Source organism: Thunnus albacares, chromosome 11, assembly GCF_914725855.1.
Source record: "Thunnus albacares chromosome 11, fThuAlb1.1, whole genome shotgun sequence".
NCBI lineage: Eukaryota > Metazoa > Chordata > Actinopteri > Scombriformes > Scombridae > Thunnus > Thunnus albacares.
In genome coordinates, this window is record NC_058116.1 from 7,814,831 (window position 1) to 7,837,537 (window position 22,707).

Below are 22,707 nucleotides of genomic sequence, written 5' to 3' on the forward strand. Positions count from 1 at the left end.
AACGTTATAGAGAGGTCCAAAAAGGAGACTGAATTTTAAGTAGTAGAGATTTGTTTTTTATTATTTTTTACCTCAGTAATCTTCTTGCAACCCTTTATTTGGGTCCCAACCCCCAGGATGGGAACCACCCTCTACTATTCAGCTCACCTTTGATTTTCTTGTACTTCTTGTACCAGCGACCAAACTCCTGGCACTTGGCAGTGGAGACGTTGGCATAGTAGGAACTATTCACAATGGAGGAAATCATACTCTGCAAGAGCAAGAGAAGGGAATGATAATTAATAACCAACATAATATGAAATGCTTACAGTCACGCAACAACCACATGGCAGGCACACATAAACACACACACACACACACGTATACAGAACACACACATACACAATAGAAATAGACAAACATTAATCATGATTGGAAGCCACCCATGGAAACTCGAGCCAGTACAGTGCAGAAAGGGAATCTCCAGCCACACACACATATGCTTGCAATTGATGCTGCGATCAACACCCCCACCAGAACTCCATTTAAACACAATACGCACACGTACACACACACACACACACACACACACACACACACACATGTACACACAAACACACATACACATAAATCTCACACACCAGTCATTATGAGACATGGATAGAGGACTAAACGTGCAGCTGGGGAGTTTAACAAGTTGTGGAGATGGTGCTGAATCTTGTAGGGTGGAGTTTGATTAACATGTAGTGATAATCAATACAATGTATGACGAATTTGTTTCTAAATTTATAATTGCCCAAATGCGTCTCATGGGGGCTGATTTAAGTCTTTAATCAGGTTATGTGATGTCAGACCTGCTGCTGACAGCTGGCAGTGTAAAAGTGGATGTAAAAAACATTTTGAGGGGCAGATATCAGAAGGGATTATTGAACTGATAAGCAATTTTCTGATGACGACTGTCATGATTTTGAGGTGCAGATGAAGTTGAAGTTGCTGTGTGTTGGTGTGTCGCCAATTTTTACCTGTGACAGTGGACACTCTTTGGCCAGAGTGCTTTGGTTCATTTCCTTCAGCAGCTCTTTGAGAGCATTCCTGACAGTCGCATGGTTCCACTGTTCACAGGGCAGGTCCTCCAGCTTTGAAAAACTACAACATCCAAAACCACATCAAGCCAAAGAAGTCAGTTACACCATCTTCCATCAGGTTAATAAGTTGAGACACAAAAGGATTAGTCATAAAAAACAACAACTTCAAAACTGTTTTACAATATTATACATGATGTTTTACATAATCACTGCACAATATTCATTATATTGTTAAAAGAATATTTCAACATTTTGGTAAATACACTTGTTGAATGTTAGATGAGGAGTTTGATATTGCTGTTGTCAGTACAGTAAATATGTTAGCTTAGCTTAGCTTAGCATAAAGACTTGAAAGAGTATGAGTTAAACAAATGAGAGAAAATGTGTTAATTAGTGAGCTTTAGAGGTACTGGTAGGTGGATTTTGTTACTTTTGGACGGGCTAGCTGTCTCCCCCTGTTTCCAGTTTTTATGCTGAGCTAAGCTAACTGGCTGCTGGCACCAGCTTCATATTTACCAAGTGGTATCGATCTTCACATCTAACTCTCTGCAAGAAAGTGAATAAATGTATTTTCCAAAATGTCCAACTATTCCTAAATAAACCCCAAACCCCATCAACCCATCATGCTTCCCGTCTTAACCTCAACCCCAAACCACTACTTCCACGTATCTTTCTGGACTCTTCCTACTTTTATTTTATTTTAACCTCAAATAAATCATTACAACACTGAGCACAAAGTGTGCAAAACTTCTGCCATCACCATGGATACATACTTAAACATGTAAACAAACCTGGTTGGTATGTGCCAAGACGATAACAATAATAACCCTCTCATCTGGAGTTTATCTGTTTTTATCTGTCCATCAAGACCCTGCTTCACTTATTCTAGGGAAGAAGGAGTTCCTGGCACACAGACTCTCCCTGACGGAGACAGATAATAGATAAATCCCCACTGGATTGTTTAACTGGAGCTTTAGTGTTTCAATATTGCTGCTTTCACATTTGATAAATTTGGTAGATTCTTGAACTGTAATCAACGGCAATGACATCAGCCACCCAGTGAACCGAGTCTGATTCAATGCAACCGCACACTGTGTATGGATTGAAAGCCTCACTGTGTCCATGAAATATGGTCATGCATTCTTTCCTGTTTTGTTTTCATATTCAAGAGAGCAGTACTGGTGACTGCCACACAGTCTCTCAGGAAATCTAATAAATGGATTTAGACCTGAATACTGGAAAACTGTAACCTGTGACATATGACTTTTAAAACTGAATCTGACCTTTGTAGTTGGATGCGTAGTGTGACCATGTGGTAGACCTCCATCAGCATGTCAGCCACTGTTGCTTCTGGAGCGTCAGTCAGGAAGTGGATGGGCAGAGGGTTCCACCTTCCCACCTTGATGATGCCTGGACAGAGACAGGGAAGGAGTCATCAAAGGACCGCACTGCTGGCTTTACTGGTTCTTAGGTCATCAACTGATTGTACCTCATTTGTACAAAGCATCTGCCAAATGAATAACTGAGCATACTTAACATGATTTCAAACCATTTTCCAGAGCACACCATATGTTTTTAGATTTAAGTCGTCTTCCAAGGAACCTCTAATTCAAATAGTAAGACAAGAATCAACTTTCAGATACTTTAATCTACTTGATACACGTAATATATCAGAGTGAACCATTGACTACCATTATTTCTTTGTCAAAGTAATTTTAACCTGAATAAGTGTTTCCTAAGCAGTCAGATGAATTATTACTGTGGAGCTGTTTTATTAAATGTATGCATTTGTGAGCTCACTTATTTCGCTGTAAAACACATTCACTGTGCCTCAGGACTGTTGATGTTGCCAATAGAAGTTGTTGGCCACTTAAAGACACATTATATAACTATATTTTACTGTGCCACAGTTGTAGAGGAAGAATCCATCATTTTTCATAGTGAAGCAGCGAGAGCTACAGCTAGCATTTTAACATTATCTGTCAGAAGTTTTATAGCCCTGGTGGGATCTACAGTAGCCATCCATCTGTGGAAGTTTTGTCACCACCCAAACATAATGGAGGTAAATGGAACTGCAAATGTGCTGCTCAAAGCATTGAACTATTACATTGTAGAATCTTAACAGCATCTTTCTTTTCCTTTTCTAAAACAATGTCCTGGTTACTTACAATAACTGTTTCATGAGTGTATACACACAAACAGGGAATGGACACAATGTCATGAGTCACTCTGCAAATGGCCCTGCTAAAAATGCTACCTTTGGATTGGGTTAACTTGTATTTCAAGCTGTAACTAATAGGGATCTGGGTCAATGCAAAAGCCACCCATAATCATCCAAAATTGCACACAGAAAAGAGCAGCTTTGTGTGTATGTGTGTGTGTCTGTGTGTTTACGAATTAGTAGGTGTTTGTGTTTCTGCAGTCTAATGATATGCTGGTGACCTGTAAATATCTCATTTAAGCCTCTTGATTTGAACAATCTAGTTGAATGTCTTTAACACACATATAAACACACACACACACAAGTACACTTCACCTAGGTCATCCACCACACACTGACATACACACACATATGCACACTGGTTTTTCATGGGGACTGGAGCTGTGAAAACTAAACAAAGCTAATCACATTACTATCCTCTAAATGAGATCCAGATGGGTCCTGAGAAGTCTCTCTCTCTCTCTTACTGTCCCCTTGTTCCTCACTACCCCCCCCACCCCCCCCTCCTTTTCCCCCCATGTCTTCCTCTCTTATTTTCTTCCTCCTTTCTTCTGCTTTCTCTTCTCCTCCAACCCCCCTCTGATCTTTCTAGCCTCCTTTCTTCCTTTCATTGTGTTTATAGCTCAGTTATATCTTTGATTCCAGCCAGGCCAGACTGTGTTCTTCATTATCTGGTCATACAGAGGGAACATCATTTAATACACTATGAACAGAATGGACTGAACCGCTCAAAGTGGAAAAACCCCCAGATGAACCTAAAAACACCAAGACAGCATTTAACAATCCAAACAGAACCGGATATTATAGCATGTCAGTTTTAGTTGTTGTTTTTTTTTTTTTTTGTTCTTTTTATAATATTAAAGTTCTCTGTTAGATGCTGTCAAAACCTTCATTAAATAAAGACCATAAGAAAACGTGCACATGGGAATTTCTCACGACACATTTCATGACTGGGGCAAAAGTGATTTTCAGATATTTCACATATTAAGTTAAAGTCACTGCATATGAAAACATCAATTTCATCTACAGTATCACGTGAAAATGAGTTGTGTTTGTATACCTCTTGTAGGGAAAAGATGTCATAAAATACATTTTAAAGAGATGGAATAAAATACTGCGATCATGTGACAGAATAGGAGAGAATTGAGCCCATCTTCGGCTATGTCTACCTTTTTGATTTCTGTTTTTTTGTCTCTCTTTCTTTGACACATGCAGCCAAAGAAATTGTTTCTTCTGGCTATCTTTTTCTTTATTGGATAGTGGTCAGTGAAGAGGCAGACAGGTAACAAGGGGAGAGGGAGATGGGTATGACATGCAACAAATGCCCCTGGCTGGAATCAAATTAGGGACGTTGCGGTTATGTGGCATGCGCAGTAACCATTCAGGTACGGGGGTGCTTCTTCTGGCTATCTTGAGCAGGCAGCATCCACACATCTGAAAATAAACCCTGACAATTTCTCTAATGCCAAGCTGGGTGGAAGCAAATGCGTGAATAAGCAGACAAACACAAACTCACAGAGGACTCATGACATCACACAGGGAAGTGGACATGTACATGTACCAGCTTGCATGCAAGCACACACTCACCCACGCACACACTCACACGCTCACAGTGTGATGGTAAACACATTAATAATTGATCCATCATTTTTGGTCTGCTGTTCAATGGGCTCTGCTTCTTGTCCACATTTAAAAGTAGAAATCATTGTTCCCATTTCCACATTAAAATTCCACCTCCCAGAGACATGCTTTTATGTGGCCGGCTAGTGGCTTGGCTCATGTCTGAGTGTGCCCATCCGCACAAACGCAAATCCATACACAAACACACACTCATGTCTCTGACTCCTCTTGTCAATGTTCGCACAGGCCTGCACGCATGGCTGCCTGCATGCAAACACACACTCACATGTACACGTGCACACAGAGTAATCCCATTGTCCCATGCTAGAATAAGTCTTAATGGTCGCAGCAGCCTGTACAGGCATGCAGGGCTTCTTCCAAACTCGTTCCAGGTCCCACCCGTGGCGCACACACAGGGAAACCCCATACGTCTGACTCACCATCACTCACTCATCATCCACCATTCCACCCTGAGGAACTCCTCTTGATAAACATCATGCTGTCATTTCAGAGAGCGCTCCACGCTTCTGAAACACTTCTGAAATGCCTCTGAAACGCTCATTTGTAAAATAGTGGGCAAGAGGTCAAGCCCTCTGCCAAGGAAACGCCATCTTGGGCTTGCAACAAGTTATACCTTCTATTGAAGCATACTTCATGAAGGGTTTGTAAGTTTAGCTTTATTAATTTTAATTAATCATTTTAATGTTTTACTGACCTGAAAATAACTCTCTGACCCATTAATAATGATGTACACACTTTCTAATAAAGGCTAGAACATTTATGTATTTCTTCTTTTCTGTTTTCTAACCTGCCTCCTGATAGGAGTTTTCTTGCTTGACACTCAGGTCTGCACAACGCTCTGTCGAGGTGTCAGAGTTATGTGCATCAGCTCCTTGTGCAAACACCTGTCAACTACAGTTACCCATAACAGTCTCTGTGTAGACCCACATAGATGTATCTTCAGAGAACTGCATTCCCAGCCTGACCCATCAAGTCTTAATAAGTAAAGTCTAATTATATGTTACTAAGTCATGAATTGAGAATTAATTCATGACTTTTTGTAGCTTTGGCCATCATTTCTATACGTTATGAAAACATTGTACTTACCAAAGTAACTGCTGACATAGGGGAACACGCAACATTTCTACAATAAGTCTGATGAAGCAAGAAACATGCAATAGCATTCAGTCACCACTCATCACACAGAAAAACCATGTGCGCACTACTGCAAGCACACAGTAGGTTGAATCTGAACCAGGAGGCTGATCTGTAAACTGTGGTGAATGTTTACAATTGATAGTTTGTGTAATATGTTTAAAAACTTGCTTCTTTTTTATATGATTGTCTTTATTGCCCCTCCAGACTTCTTGTTAGCGATGTTGCTGCTTTCACCGATCATGGCAAATAAGTAAGATTGTTCTTATCAATGTTTGGTACTGATTTTTAAAGCAGTAATGAATCATTTATTAACAATTAATAAATAAAATACGGTTTAAGTAAAGAAGAATGCTCTGTAAGAAAGTGGTACTCAAATGTGACAGGACCAAGACTACAATTCACAAAAGGTCTAAACTAAGATGTCCAGTAAATTGCTGACATGGTCTGCAGCAGTGACCCTTTGTGGCCTTTTAGACGTGGCACTGCAACAATGCTCTCTCCCTCTCTCTCTCTCACTCTCTCACTGACCACTGTTAACTGTTCACTGACTAAAGCCGTAAAGTACAGGTCTGCGCCCATCCATTCTATAAAAGCCTTCAGACCCTTATAATTGAAATAAACAATATCTCCCAGTTAATTACTGGGCTAAGCTAATTAAAGAAAGGCCATGGTCCTCAGCTGGGACTTTAAATACACCGCTGGGACACAAGAATGCAGGACACAATTCAAACAGGGAGAAAATAGCTGGGACTCTGTGTAATTTTGGTCATGGACCGCAGGGGAAAAAATGTATAATTTAAGCCAAAAATTATTCATTTAACATAAACGCTTGTTTTAAAAAACAAAAAGTATTCATTTGAGAGAAGCTGGGGGAAGTGTGTGTGTGTGTGTGTGTGTGTGTGTGTGTGTGTGTGTGTGTGTGTGTGTGTGTGTGTTTTGTCTGTGATACTGCATGACTACATTGTATTCTACACCAAGTGTATGTAAATTTTAGTGTGAGCGTGTGCAAAGGCATCCGTGCATGGGTTAAATAAAGTTTACAAGTGTGTGTGTGTACACTGTAAGTGAACAGAGCTTAAGTCAACTCTCGGAGCTTTGTTTGTGTCGAGTTGTGATGTCCCGTTTAGTCTAGCCTTTGAAGCCCCTGGTGTGGTGTTTTTAGAGAGGAGCGCATTGATGTGGACAGGGGACCAATGTGGCTCGCTGTTTTCCATACACACTGATGAGACAGACAGAGAGAGACCTCCCCTGATACTTGGCAAAAACATTGAGGCTAAAAGTGCTACTAATGGCATTCATCTGCAAACCATAACACTCGCTGTACAATTTAGTGGCCTATTTTAGGCCATCACTGTAGAATAATGTGCATCTGTGCACTGTTTATTTTTTGAAATCGCTTTAACAGGCTGTCAATTGCAGTTCTGACTTTTACAACAAAAAACACACAACAAAGGATCTCCAACATAATCAGCTGACAAGAATGAGTTAATAATTTTTTTTTATACTGGACGGACAGAGGACATATCAAAAGGACATTTGCATGTCTGAGATGATCAGATAGACTATGCAAAAAAATAAAAGCCGCCAAACAGCTTAATTGATACAGTTGCACTAGAAAACATGAGCAGCGTGCATGTCTAATTACAAGATAGTTTCAAAATTATTATCCTTTAAAGGTGCAGTGTGTAGAATTTAGTGGCATCTAGCTGAACGGGGTTGGCAGAAATGGAATATAATATTCATAAGTATGTTTTCATTAGTGTATAATCACCTGAAAACAAGAATCGTTGTGTTGTCGTTACCTTAGAATGAGCCCTTTATATCTACATAGAGAGCGGGTCCTCTTCCACGGAGGCCACCGTGTTGCGCCGCCATGTTTCTACAGTAGCCCAGAACGGACAAACCAAACACTGGCTCTAGAGAGGACCTTTCACATTTTTTGTGGGTGTCACGGCCACCATAGGTTCTCCTATATGCTTGGAAGGGGAGGGGGAGCGGTATTCAATTGGATGCAATCTGCAACCTCACTGCTAGTAGCCACTAAATCCTACATGCTGTACCTTTAAAATAGCTTTCGGGTGGCATTTAATATTCTTGATTTTAGGGGTTTTTGTATGTGATTCCCTCATAATCCTTCCATCTCATTTACCGGAAATGGATGAGAAATATTTTGCTAACAGCAGTGGTGCCAAGGAATCTGAAATAATTGGAAATATTAACTTTTAATGCAATCAAAGGCAATCCCTTAAAGGAAACAATCCATTCTGGTTTTGTATGAATTGAGTCTAATTTTTGTTGTACTGACCATCATTTCTACTCATCAAAGAAATTGTGGAGATCTGGGGAAACAGCAACATCTATACAACTAAGTTTGGCAAGAGAAGCAAACTGTTTAGCTTGATAATTTAAACTACTTTACTACTGAAGTAAAACGGGCAATAATCCACTACAGCAAGTAAAGTAGATCAAAGTTGTCCAAACCAGGAAGTCAGTCTGTAACCTCTGATGGTTGTTTAAACCATTTAGACAGTTTTGGCAATAATTTCGTCATTCACCTTAGTTTTCTTTTCCAAATGAGTTTGGCTTACATGGCGATTTGTTTAACACATGCATGATTGTCTGACTGCTCATATTTTTATGTCTCATCTGACTACAGAAACAGAAACAGAACAAACTACAGAATGTGCTCAAGATTTGGAGAAAGACATTGCTAACAAGCTAGGACTATCAGACATCTCTACTGTTCATTTGTCATAAGCGCTTTCACCAAAGTATCACTATTACTTTGGTAGTGATCACAGTCCACACACTCTCCGGATATCTGAAAGTCTGTGATGCTAATGTGGGAAAGAACCGGGAAATGAAAAACAGATGACTTAACTGTCCTGGAAAACAGTGAGTGTGCAACAACATTATATGCATGATGTATTATCAAGTCACCAAATATTAATATCTGTTCCTGAAACATCTGACTGTTCTTCTCAGTGGGTGAGAAAAGTTTGGAAAGATATGAAATCACACGCTACCTTTGAAAGTTTTTTTTCTGTGTTCAATTATCAATTTCAGTCCGATGTTTCAGTTAATCTATTAATTTATCAGTCAGTTTACACAAATAACAACATAGGTTTGTAAAAGTTGAATAGTTGATGTGAGTGTTTTGTGACGTAGGGCAGATCATCTGCTTAATCAGTGATTGTGAAAACAGGTGCACATCATTAGGTACTCTAAGCAGTGAGCGAGTGTCAACTTGAGTCAAGAAAGGTAAAACTGCTCTGTAGTAAATGACATTCTGTTAACTTTTGTGCACTCATAGCTGTGTGTGTGTGTGTGTGTGTGTGTCCATAGATAAATTGTGATTGTTATCAGTAAAACATACATCCTGTATTAATGTTTGTTTGTTTTGCTCCATATGGTTTGGAAGCATTGTATTTAGCTCACCCTGTGGTAACCTGAACAGATGGTACGTTCCAGTCAAGTGAGGCTGAGAAGGTAAAAGGCGAGGAGAGTAGGTGGCAACTTTCTATCTATCTATCTATCTATTTGTTACGTTCCCGGGGTCAATTTTTTCCTTTGTTTCATTCATTTTTCAGTTAATAAATGCCACTTTTTTTTGCATGTACTTCTGGCTACCACCCTGCTTCTTCAACATCCCCTTTCAAGTTTTCCAGTGCCAAACAACAACTTCTACCCTTCATATGAGGTAGTGGCACTACAGCTGTGTACAGTTCAGATAATCAGTCCATTATCAGAGATTGGTTGAACTTAATTTCTAAAAATAAATTTGGCTATTTATGTTCAAAGCTCTACATGTAGCAGACTGAACATCAGACTTGTTTGAGATGTGATTTATGTCGAGCAGTTGAGCAGCTGGACGTGTGTTGGAGCTCGTAAGGTGGAGGCAGAGAGTACATGGTCCTCTGCAGGTGGGCTAGGGGGCCTGATAAGAGCTGTTGGCCTTGAGGTAGTAAAGGGATTACCTGTGGCAGTGTGTTTATCAGATGAGGAGAACACACATTCACACATGCATGCAATCTCCTGCACATTAGAACCACGTCTGCCTATACACGGATCCGCAGACTTAAATCTAACAAGACTTGCTGGTGATGACACACACACACACAAACACTCAAGTGAGATTTCAAACAGATGGGGATCTCCCACCATTTTCTGTCTATTGCAATAGCCATGTTGCTCACTGTCGCTCTGTTGTTACCAGTTTATATTGATGTGAGGCAATTTCCCCAGATGGAATATTCTGCATACTTGAGAAAAGACAGCAGTAAATGACACTGTCCTGTTGCAATGACTACCATGTGTGCAACAATAAATTACAGAGTTTTTCTTTTCCTCTGCTTCATAAACATTCTCACACATACTGTACACACACACACACACACACACACACACACACAATGTATTTTTGTCTTGTGGAGACATTCCTGTCCAGCTCTTTGTTGTGTCTTTAATGAGTTTTACAGGCTCTGTCTGTGTCTTAGTTGTGTTTTTGAAACATTCTTGTGCTTATTGCCATTGTAACAGTACAGTGTCGGCTCTAAATAGACAACCTCACATCCAGTTTGCCTCTCAGGCCGCTGATTAGAGGGAGAGTCTCCTTTCAAAGATCGTTCTCGTCTTGACCCGTAAGCTGCACAGTATTTAATTCTGAGTCAGTAGTACCGTAGTTTAAACAGTGAGAGACACTGGTGGTTGGAAAATCATGACTATTAATAATGGTCTTAACCTAACTCTCCTCACACGAAATAAAGGAGGCAGCATGCCCTGAAAACTGTTTCTCAGTATTCCTCTGCCTAGTCGTGTGTGGTTTAAGTTAAGCAATCTGCAACGGTTATTGATTTTGGCAGCATTTTTCTTTTTTGGTAAGTGCTCATTGCTGTGGTATCACTTGTCAAATAAACAGTTGTGTCCACTACTTCAACATCCTTTGCCTTGAATTTTCTGTCAATGAAGTGGGTGTGGGTGGTGACTCCTGCTAGCTATCTTCGTCAAACGTATCACTTCAGAGCAGCAGACGTTTTTTTTTTTTTTTTGTCCCCTCCAGGAAAGACTAACCAGACAAAGGCATTCATCTGCTTTCATGAAGTGTGTTTATGCTAAAACAGTTTATTGACGACAAAGTTAATGAGGAAGCACAAAAATAAACTCAGTCTGAAAGTCAAGATTTCAGTGCATTTAAGGGCAGATTTAAGAGAACTAAAAAAGTTTTCGGCACTCAATCCCGAGCTTCAGAACTCACTTCTCATTATAAAAACATGCATCTTAGAGGACTGTGAGCCCTTTAAGACCTATAGCTCACTATAATTTTGGAACATTTTAGGTTTAATCCGTTCATCATATGTGTGCTCTCAAAACTTTGCGCTTGCATCTCTGTCTCTATCACGTATTCTATAATTTTGCTTCACTGTTGTTTTGTGCTCATTCAGTAATTTTGATGTCAATGGATGGGGTGTTTTATCAGTTGGCATAAACATTGTAAACATATATTTGTTTGAAAAGATGGTTATTTTCCAGTAGATAAATGATCAGTACTTTACACATAATTAACTTCAAAGAGTTTTGAATTATAATTCAGAGAGCTTTGCTTGCGAAATAGCTACCAGTTTATTTTAAAAACACGAAGATTCATTTTCTTTCAGAAACAAATAGAGAGATGTGACAGAACTGATGTGATTATGATTGTAGGCGTCTTTCTGACTGACCATGGGCTTGTGCAGCTGAGCTGTGGGAGTATCCGAGGGCCAGCAGAGCCGTCTCCACCAGCTGAGAGAAGAGAATATCCTTCCTGACCAGCACAAACTCTGCATGCTCCTCTCTTCCCTCACATCCCTCCGTCTGAATCCCTCCATCTGACTGCTCCACCACACAGAAGACTGGAATCATCAGACCTGTCGAGCAGGATGAGGGGAAAGAAAAAAGAAAAAGGAAAAAAGAGGAAGATTCTTTCAGTGTCTGGTTTTATTGTCTGTGATAAAAAAAATATGGTTTATCCCTCATAGAAAGCAAACCTGTGGATTGTATTCATTATGGGTCAAGCTTGTAATCACTTTATGCTTTTAGATTTTCCAATGTTGAATTTAGCAACACCTGAAATTATTAATAAGATTCATTTGGAAGTAAAACAAATGATATACAGTCCTAACAGTGCTGTACACTGCCTACAAGACATTTACAGACATTTTATCTAACGGCTTAATAGATAGGGAAGCCATTATTATGACTGGCAAACACATATGCAAAGACAATATACAAAAGACCTACACTGATAACAGCTGCTGCTCTCATTACAGCAACAGTGAAAAAAATAACAATTTAACTGCCAAGAAAACCATAGGGTTTATAGCAATAGTGATTCTATATATTAAAATCTTACAACATTATACAGTTAATACATACAATTATAAAATGTTAATACTGAGGTGTAAGGTCAAAACAAAATTTCCTGAATAGACATGATACAATGAGTCTTCATTATGCAAATTCAGGCCAGGTGAGAGTCAAACCAGATTCTCCTGTTCAACAGTTTGAAGAAGCAAACTGGAGCTAAAATCCACAACAAATGTGGAAGAGAGGGCCTTCTGGTGGAAGTCTGGGTTTTGGGACAATTATATTAATTATTAACTGACACAAAGATTAGTAGGTCATAGACATGCTGTTCATCACTATGCTTCAGCCACCTGGGACTCGCCGATATCAACACGTCTTTCAATGTAAATGACAAAATACTGTATGTCGTTTGTCATCGTCTTTCAAAACAACCCATACAAGCGTTTTCTCATCAGGTGCCTATTTCGTGCGGATGATATCGTTTGCCAGGGCGTAACAAATGCTGTTAGAAAACACTGTCACAAAAATAATCTTTCTGATCTGCCAACTCCACATTTGCAGTTTGTTTAGACAGTAGCTATTTCACTGATGTTAGAGGGAGATGGTGGTCATAGTTAAAAGAAACATGGACTGTTGGTGACAGATGGGATGCAAATAAATAGTGTCAAACTCACACGCTTTATCAGTCAAACAACCACTAACATCATCCCTAAGAGATTTTGTGGCCCATGATGACATCACATTACTTCCACCTTTTCAGTGTTTTCAGTATTTGAACAACTGACTCATGCTGTATTCACGTTCTAGTATTTATTGTACAATGGGCAGGGAAGATACTCACTTTTGATTGGTTGGCATTGGTTGGCAACCCATTTGTCATTTATCGGAACACTACAATCATACTTCCAGCCAATATTTTAATTAGTGTTGTAAATCAGTGCCCAGGTCATACTAAGGCTGAAATGTGTAACTTTGTTTAGTTTAAAAATCCTGATTTTAAATCATCTACATGGTGAAATGTTTTTAAAAAGTCAGTTGGACTATACCATGCGGCTAGGAGCATTTGCTAAAATGTAGCTGACATCAGAAGCACTCCGCCATCATTAAAGGCAGCAATGTGAGGAAATGAACAGATTTCATTTCTACAATGCTTTGCACTATGTTACTAGTTAAAGGAATAGTCTGACATTTTGGGAAATACGCTCATTTGCTTTCTTGCCAAGACTTAGATGAGAAAATTATATCTGTCTGATCAATATGAGGCTACAGCCAGCTGCGAGTTAGCTTAGCTTAGCTTAGCACAAAGAGTGGCAAGACGGGGAAACCCTCTAAAGCTCAGTAATTAATTAATGAATCTGTACAAAAACTGAAGTGGAAAAATGACATGTTCTGTGCCATTTTTCCCAATATGTTGAAATATTCCTTTAACCCACAAGTGACACTAAACTTAACCACGAGTTAAACTGACAAAACACGGCCTCTGTTTTTTTCTTTTCATATAAGGGCTATGTTCCAGCACATGTATAATAATGCTCTATGTATCCCAGTATTGAAAATGATGAGCTCAGTGGGGGACATACCCTGCTCTGCTTCACATCGCAGCATATGTGTAAAAGAATAGTCAGGCGCTCAAATGAACACTGATATAGGTTTTTCTTGCCATAATCGTTCCTCCTGTTCATTATGAGAATCCCTTCATAATGCACTTGCAATATAAGTGATGGGGGCCGAAATCCACAAGCTTCCTTCTGTGCAAAAACGTATTTAAAACTGTATCTATCCATTAGGGAAAGATAATGGTTACGGTTCATAAAAAGGTGGATGTTAATCATAGATCTGTGACAGGACGCAAACTTCAAACACTTGTCTGGCATGAAAGTTGGATATAATCATCTACAACCCCGACCTCCACACCTTTCATTTCTGACATTAAGGGCATACTACTTCCTGCACTGGAACTGAGGTAATTCCTCAGATACTTGCATTCTTCAGCTCCACTTCATCTATTACTTTATTACATATGGACACCTTGTTGTGTATTGTTTCTTACCTTTTTATTATAAACCCCATTCCCACAATATTATTAATAGGACTATTTCACATTGAAATGGAGAAAAGCACTTGTTCCTCTCTGGTTACATTAAGTATTCAGTTCCAATATTCCCATCCGGCACCAGTGTCCTTTTGGCTCCCTGCACTAACATCATTCCTTCTTCTCCAATATCAGCTTTTCCCCTAAAAGGCTTTTGGTTTTGGGCCACCTGTCAACTGTCAATTAATTAAAGCTCTCTGAAGAAATGATGGACTGAGAGCATTAGGCAGTGTCCCAGCACTAATAATACAGGGTATGGCAATGTGTTTCACCGCATGGATTCCACACAATACCAAACACATACACATGTGCCTCCTTTTCCCTGCGCACACACACAAACTTGCTCCTCCATACAAACACATGAGGTGCATGCAGCATTAGCTCCCCCTCCCCTGAACCATCCCACCCGTTGTTTTAATCAGTCAATTCCTATATTTCTATTTCCTCCCCATTAATCACTCTGCTCCCAGTCCTCCAGGCTCTCATGGAGTGAATTACACACTGGAGCGCCGTGCCAATTCAAGTAAGTGAATTTCCCCCAACAGGGAAATATAACTGTCAACACAGAGCAGCTCCCTCCGACCAGCAATCCTCTCTCTCTCTTTCTCTCTCTCTCTTTCTCTCCTGTTCTCTCTCACCCTCTCTCTCTCTCTCTCTTTCTCTGGCTCTATCTCACTCTATCCTCCGTCTCCACCTCAGTCTGTCTTCTCTTATATCCAGTGTCCTGTGATTTGCCCGCTGACTCTGTGATCTGGTTTGGATGATGTGATGTTGCCTCAAACCTCTAATCCCTCTAATATGTATGGGGATGAGTGAACGGGGATATTAAAATAAGATATGTGTGCTGTGCGCTGTGTGTGTGTGTGTGTGTGTGTGTGTGTGTTTTGGCAGCATTGCTTGGGTGTGAGTGTCGGAGCATATGTGTTTGTGAGTGAGTGCGTGTGACTATGTAAATGTGTGTGTTTGTGTTTGCACGCTCTGTGTATGTGTTTGTGTGTGTGTGTGTGTGTGTGTGTGTGTGTGTGTGTGTGTGTGTGTGTGTGTGTGTGTTTGTGTGTGGCCCCCTCCTCGTGGCAGCAGTGTGGTTTGGAGGAGACACGTCGAGTTTCCTGTCTTCAAAGACAACCCGTCATTATTACAGGCCAACCAGCCCGTTCAGTACAGGAAACCCCTTCCTCTTTCCTCTCTCTGTCCCTCCTTCAGTCCCTCGTCATTTTTCTCACACAGAGACGTGTTCTCCCTCTTTACATGCTAACATTCATTCATAAGCTCTCCCTCTCTCCTGACTGTGGTCAAATCTGAGCCCCTTGTCGCTTTGTTAACCTCCTCAGCTTCTCTAAAACCACGGATGGTCCCATCTTTACAAACTCCTGTTATGCAGCCAAGCACACCCGATGCAGGAATATTCAAGAATGAATTTGGAGGGGGGGTTGAATGTGTCCAACATGGTGTTAAAATCGTCGTATCTTGACTTCTAATTTTTCAGTCATTGTAAACTATAAAAATGATAATGATTTAGCTTCAGTAAGTTTAAAAAGTGAAAGGAAAATGTAAGGGGAAAGCAAGAGTTTAAGAGATTAAAGGGAGGCATTCCTGCAAACATATGGCAACACCCAGACAGAGGGACAAGTGCATACACACATTATGCACACACATAAACAAGAAACAACTTTCACAATGAATGCAGGGATCGATAAGCCAGAGTGAGTTGTATAAATCTTGTTTATATGGAGCAATCTCCTTTATTTGGTAAGCCTGTATTATACAGTTCCCCCCAGACTTATAGATTAACAGTGTAGAAACAGCTCTGGTTCTCCCAGCAGTGCTGCCACACTACAACACTGTGCACTGAGCCAAACTCGACTCATGGCCAGGATGTGGCTCAGTGCAGAGCCAAATGCTGTCTTTGAATTGGGTACATAAGAGCTAGAAAACCTCTGAAACCTGGGTGAAATGTCACCATCTAGATTTCTCTTTTTCAACAATCTGATAATGTGTAAAGTTTCAAGTTTTTTTTTTTTTAGAAGCCACATTTAAAAAAGAGATATCTCGTCTTTAAACCTATCTCTTCAAACAGTGAATAATCCACAAGTATGTTTTGCTCTTTATTCAGTCCTCATGTTGGCATCTTTTTGTCAACTTATTGCTTACCTCCTAGGGGTCTCAGTGGGGCTCCATTGTGGCGTATGCGGGGCCCGGTGGGGCTCCCGTTGAGCTCCAACCGGCCCTTCTTCCCCGGTGGTGGGAGGCCGCTCAGATCCGGGCTGCCTCCCCTCCGCTCGGGGCTATCCTGGGTGATGGGACTCTCCCCTCCTCGCTCCATCCTCCTCCAGGCCCCCAGAGGAGCTCCAGCCAGAGAAAAAGAGTCTGGAAAGAATGAAGGGGAATAAAGAGGAGACGGGAATACAAGTTGTCATTACGGGTGAAAAATTATTGAAAGAGGATGGTATGTTTCGCAGGAAGAAAATGGGAATTGATGGCTACTGCTGCTAGTGCACCAAATGTGTATTCATCTGTGTCTGAAAAGTGTCCCCCACAAACGCACTATTTAATCTTGCTTTATAAATATTTGCTAAAAACTACAGTGCCCAGCCATTTCAGGACATTACTTTGCCTATTTAAAAAAATGTATTTGTAATATATTTGTGACTCACTTTTAAAGATTTACAGTATATCTTCAGTAACAAGACCTGCACATTTCTGTTTTTAGTCTTTTCATGAGCTTTCTATGTCAGTAAGAACAATATAGAATAATAGCAGCCTTATTCTTTAAGTGACAAAAAGTGAACCAGAGGCATAGAGAGACAGTCCCTTATCAGCGTTTGCTGAGGCTGTACATTATGTAGTGTCAGTATCGGATCACAAGTGCATACACATGTGTTGACACAACCCCCAACATTGACACACACTTACATGAGAGTGTGCAGCCTCGTGGGTCGGTGTCCCTTGATAAGGGAGCGTCAGCCAAACGTCTAATACAGGGTAATGCCATTAGAAACACTGCCAGGCCAGACAGGGGACATACGCCAAAGTATCAAAGAGCAGCCAGCTTGCTCAGGCCAAATGGACTGCTTTTATTTACATACGAGCCCCTGGACAATATCTGCCAGCATGTGTGACCCTCAATGAAGAGAGAGAGGGAGAGAGAGAGAGAGATAAGAAACTGCAGTGGAAAAAATGGCGAGAGAGAGAGAGAGGAGAGCAAGCATGGGAGGTTTTTCTATTAGAGTATGGAAATCAAGTTAGTGACCAGATTTGGAAGTGGAAAAACACAGAGGGTCTCTGTGCTGAGTGATATTGGCCAGCAATTCACCAGAACAAATGAGGGAGAATCCATGGTTATTGTTTGAGTGTGGCATATTCCACAGTGCTTGATTAGAAACTGCACCCCCGCCCCTCACTTTTTAATATTTCTGCAGCGTTTACTGCTCCAGCTGTTGTAACCCTGAACAAAAGACAATGTTCTCAAACTGTGGTGTCTCTCTGTTCTCCTCCTCCTCCTCCCCCTCCTCCTCCTCCTCTTCCTTTCATTCTCGCCTTCTCTCTACCTTCTATACTGACTCTCATTCTTTCACAACAACACAGCTGAAAAACACCATTCACCACAAAAAGAAAAAAAAAAAAAAAAACCCAAAACTTCAATCTGAGAAGTATTAAGAGCTCGGGCAAAAAATCAAAATGAATAATAAATTAAAAACATTAGCTTTGGCGTGATTAAAAAGTGTGTGAGGCAAAGAGCAAAACTGCAAGTGGCAGAGTTTAATAAAAGTGGCTTAAAAAAAAGAGAAAACAAGTTCAAAGAGTTACACTGAGTGGAAAGCAATGAGTTTAAATGTGAGTACAGTGGTAGCTATAATTCACAATGTGAGGCTTGCTGAGAAAAAAGGGAGGCTTTGCAAATAAATCTAACCACTAGCAATGTTGTAGCTACAATAAAGATCACCTCAATATAATACAACATTGAGAGAAATTCACTGGCTGCTGTCAGCTGCAATTTACAGTCAGCGCTGCTCTTTAGTGTAACTCTACCTGCCCTGTTAGTGTGACTGCAAGAAGAGGTCAAATCTGAGACTATTTCATTTTGAATTTTTCACCTCCTGTTCAAAAATAATCCTCCGGAGAATCTGTCTTTATCACCTTCAGGTCCTAACCTGTCGTAGCTGCCCCGCTACTGACGATCCCTATCAAGACCTGGCCCTGCCGACATCTCACCATCTAACCTGGGACACACACACACACACACACACACACAAACATGCACGCACAATAACAGAAACACACAGTTTCCCAGCATCATCTAATCTCCCAACACATCCTGCTTCAATTACGTTTCATTTGGTATTTGACCTAAGAGATAAAAAAAGATTATCACGCTGTGCATTTTTTGTCAACCCTCACTCACTCACTCAGTGCCATCCCAGAGATAAGATGTCCCACCTCAACAATGGAAAATATTACCAGGTCAGATGACTACCAGGGAACATAAAATCAGATGAAACTTTTTTTTTTAATTGTGCAAAGTGGGAATGTATTTCAGTTTCAACTTTTAAAAAGTTTTAGGAACTGTAGAAAAATTATTAGTGGGGAAAATGGAGTCAGAGAAGAGGAAGTGGGGTGTTGTAATTCTTATTTTGGCTAAATATAGTTGGGTGGACCTTTTTTTTTAGGAGAGCAGGGGTCAGAGAGAGTCTTTTATTTCTTTTCTTCTCATCCATTTTTTTTTATTTCAGCCTTTCTTTGTAGTTAATAGTTACATAAATAGTTTAATCAAAAAGATAACTTTCATGTGCGCCATGGTTCATAATTCATAATTTGCCATATGTAGAAGACAACAGTTCTGTCTCTGTATCAGGTTTTTATTACTGTGTACATTAGGCGTTCTAAACATATCGAGTTGGTTGTACCAGTTTGGCAGTGTTATATTATTTTGACATGTTGTGGGGAGGGTGTTGCAGTTTTTGGAAGGACCAAGCTTTTTTTCTTACAAAGTGAAACAAGGTTCAGACGCCCTCACTACCCCAATCATTTTCATACAGTCCCTTATTGTGCCGGTGCTTTAATCTGTATTATTCAGTTTGTGCTAAAAGACACGTTATTGGTTTAAGGATCAAAAAATAAAATATAACTTACAACTGACATGAAAGTTTTTAGTAGTTCTTACAACAGACGTCTGATTTCAGCAGTTTAGAAGTGTGCATAATATATTGAGGGTAAGTATGCAACTGATGAAATATTAAGATGTGACTGTGACAATGTGTAGAAGCAGCCTGTAGAGAGTCCTCAGATTTGTATGATCACTGTCTATATACAAATAGAGAGGAATAATTGATTCATATACCGAGACACACTTTCTTTCTTGCATCCTTTCTTTCTTTTATTCGGCTTTTTAAATAATCTTTCTTTCATTTTAAACACCTTAAAACAACACTGGCCAACATGTAAATAATGACCTGGGTTTGGACTTATATCAATATAAACACATCCGCGGTCACAGACTGACAAAATGCAAATGTATTTTATGCAGTTATTATGGATGTGTTGAGCAACAACCTTTTGTTCTAAAGATCATCTTTAGTCAAATGTGGGCACGACTTGATAACTGTATGACTACATACAGTACATCACATGTTAATGACTGCCACTAAAATCCTGGATTTAACAACATGGATATCAGGCTTCAAACACTACGACTGTTATCGACCATATACTTAATCCATCTGCATTGCATTGTTGAATAAGGCGTGTGATACTTAAAGCAGTTAATAAAGTGATAAGAGGAGCTGTTGCATGTCTGCTATGGAGACGGGTAACAAATGTAATGTCTTATTTGATAAGGAAAGGTTCATGACACATTTCCCAGTTTATTGCTTTTCTGAGTAACTGTCATGCCCCTCAGAGAAACAGTGCAATAAATTATTAAGGATTTTCTTCTAAATGCGCAGTTGATTATCAATACAGGTTAAAAAGCTTCTATATTCTAATAATAAAAATGTAATAACAACTTTAAATATTTCTGCTATCAGACATAAAGAAAAAAACCCCACTCTGCTCTGTTTGTCCCGCATTATGTTTGATACTGGGACGTCCTCATGTTTTGATGATAAGCCACTATCAAATTCCACATTATTACATGTTCTAGACATAACAAATACATACTGAGGGCCAAAGACAAGATTGCAGAGCAAAAATGCAGACACACCCTAAGAAATAGAAGAGTAGGACACAACAACAAACACACCTATAAACAATATGTCCAGCTCAAAGACGTAAACACACACAAACAGAGGCTAACATGTAATTCAAAGCCAGTCTAAACTCTACAAATCAGACGGCTGACAAACACTGATTGGTAGTCCCATCCATTTGAAAGACATATGGTATAATGAAGAAAAGAAGTGTAAAGTGGGAGCCACAGCAGAGGAACTTACAACAGTCTGTGAAAACTGCTCTGCACTTTTTTAATTCCTTCTGTCACTATTTAATTTGAGTTTCTTTCCATCTCTACCACTCTCCCTCTGTGCCATTATTCTTTATCCCACATAATTAATGTCTGAAAAAACACTTAAAGTTGCATCCAGCTGTTTTAATGCGAGGCCTCTGTTGAAGCGAGAAGCAAACAAAATGTGCAACTTTAGAGGTAACAACAGGTAGAATAAAGGTGATGTAAGAGTCTATTTTCAAAACGCACTGAAGAAGAATATTTTTATGTCACCTCCTGCCTCCCAAATCCACTCCCCGACAGCTTCACACACCCACACACACTACTTCATTGTAATCCTAGTGTGATAAGTTGTAGGTGTACAGGAAACAGAGTAACACAGTAAACACTCCGAAACTCACACACACGCACACACTTATGCTCCGAGATTTAAAACACACAAAAAAAAGAAAAACACGGATAATTGTGGGTGAAAAGTTAACGCAATCAGCCAGACAGCAGGATAAGATGTTAAATCTGCACACGTATGAAACCAATGGATCTGAAAATGTTAGTAAGAAATACAACTAACCTCTGAACGCCGCAGAATTGAAGAGAGATGACGCTTAAAGAGGAGAAGCCAAACTTACATTGAGTCTTTCCTTCTCTAACTGCCTCTCTGGTATCTCTTTCACCGTTATGATACGTGTCTGCTAATGAGAGGTTATGCCTTTAGCATGCAAACCAGACAGAGAGAGAGAGAGAGAGAGAGAGACCTGTGAGGGCATTATTAGCACTGATAGCAGTGGAGCATGGGAGAGGCTTCACCTATAGGAAAATATCCAGAGATACGACTGTTCTTGCACTTTTATAGCAGGGTTATCAAGCTATTGGTTAATGCTTGGCTCTGCAACACAGATAAAAGAAGGCGAAAGGAGGGGAAGTGATATTAAAAACCCTGCTGTCAGATGCACTGAATGTACACATAGAGTATATGTATGCACAGGGAGGGACAGACATGCTGATAAAGTGTAGCTGGGGTTTGCTTAAAACGCTTCCCTGCAAGTCTACCACACACACTTCCATCACAATCAACGTGCAACAAAATGTGCAAAAAAAAAAAAACACTAAAGAGGACGTGCAAAAAACTTATGATTGTCAGAATCTGTTTTTTAAAGTCTGAAAACAAAATGTCGAACATCATGAAACTTTATTTGGCTGTTTATGAGAAATGATCGCTGTTAGGGAAGATTACATTATTGTGGAATTTGCCGTTTATGGCCATCAGATGTGTTACTGGGATAGTGTTGTGATGTGGGGAGAGTTGGTGTGAGGGGAAGAGAGACCTTTGTGGCAAACGCACACTCAGACACAACTTTCTTTTGTAGCTCTGGAGAGGGTCCACAGGCTGAGACACACACACACACACACACACACACACAAACACACACTGAGGAAAATAACCGGGGTGAGGGGGCGAGACGAAGGCCTTCTGGCAAACATGTTTGGCTCTCTCGTAAACATCTCATTTGATAATACGGGTTAACAGTGAGCATTTATAGCCTCGCCCTTCCAGCTAGAAGATGCACATGCGCGCTTGAACACACTCATCCGTACACACACATACACACGGAGTCACACACAGACAGACACTAAGCCACACAAACCACAACCAGCACGCTACACAGACTCTCTGCTTTAACACTTCCAGGGACCACACACTGATTCTGAATGCAGTCGCACACAGAGGGGACGAGTAAGAGTACGAGGAGCAAACACACATGCATGCGCA

At 40.2% G+C, this 22,707-nt stretch overlaps 1 protein-coding gene and 1 long non-coding RNA gene across 2 annotated transcripts in view; one reads left to right on the top strand and one right to left on the bottom strand.

The window, feature by feature from the left end:
* The window catches only part of satb2 (SATB homeobox 2), a 46,269-nt gene that overhangs the window by 20,011 nt on the left and 3,551 nt on the right, over positions 1-22,707 (bottom strand). The window contains exons 2-6 of the mRNA XM_044366637.1: positions 16,649-16,864; positions 11,781-11,966; positions 2,348-2,474; positions 1,002-1,125; positions 148-250 (exon numbers count right to left, since the gene is read on the bottom strand). Coding sequence (XP_044222572.1) covers positions 148-250; positions 1,002-1,125; positions 2,348-2,474; positions 11,781-11,966; positions 16,649-16,820 — 712 coding nt within the window. The 5' untranslated portion in view covers positions 16,821-16,864. The remainder of the gene's footprint in view (positions 1-147; positions 251-1,001; positions 1,126-2,347; positions 2,475-11,780; positions 11,967-16,648; positions 16,865-22,707) is intronic.
* Positions 9,233-12,081, top strand: LOC122992740. The gene is made up of 3 exons (XR_006406122.1): positions 9,233-9,324; positions 9,485-9,552; positions 11,764-12,081. It is a non-coding gene; the product is annotated as an uncharacterized LOC122992740 (long non-coding RNA).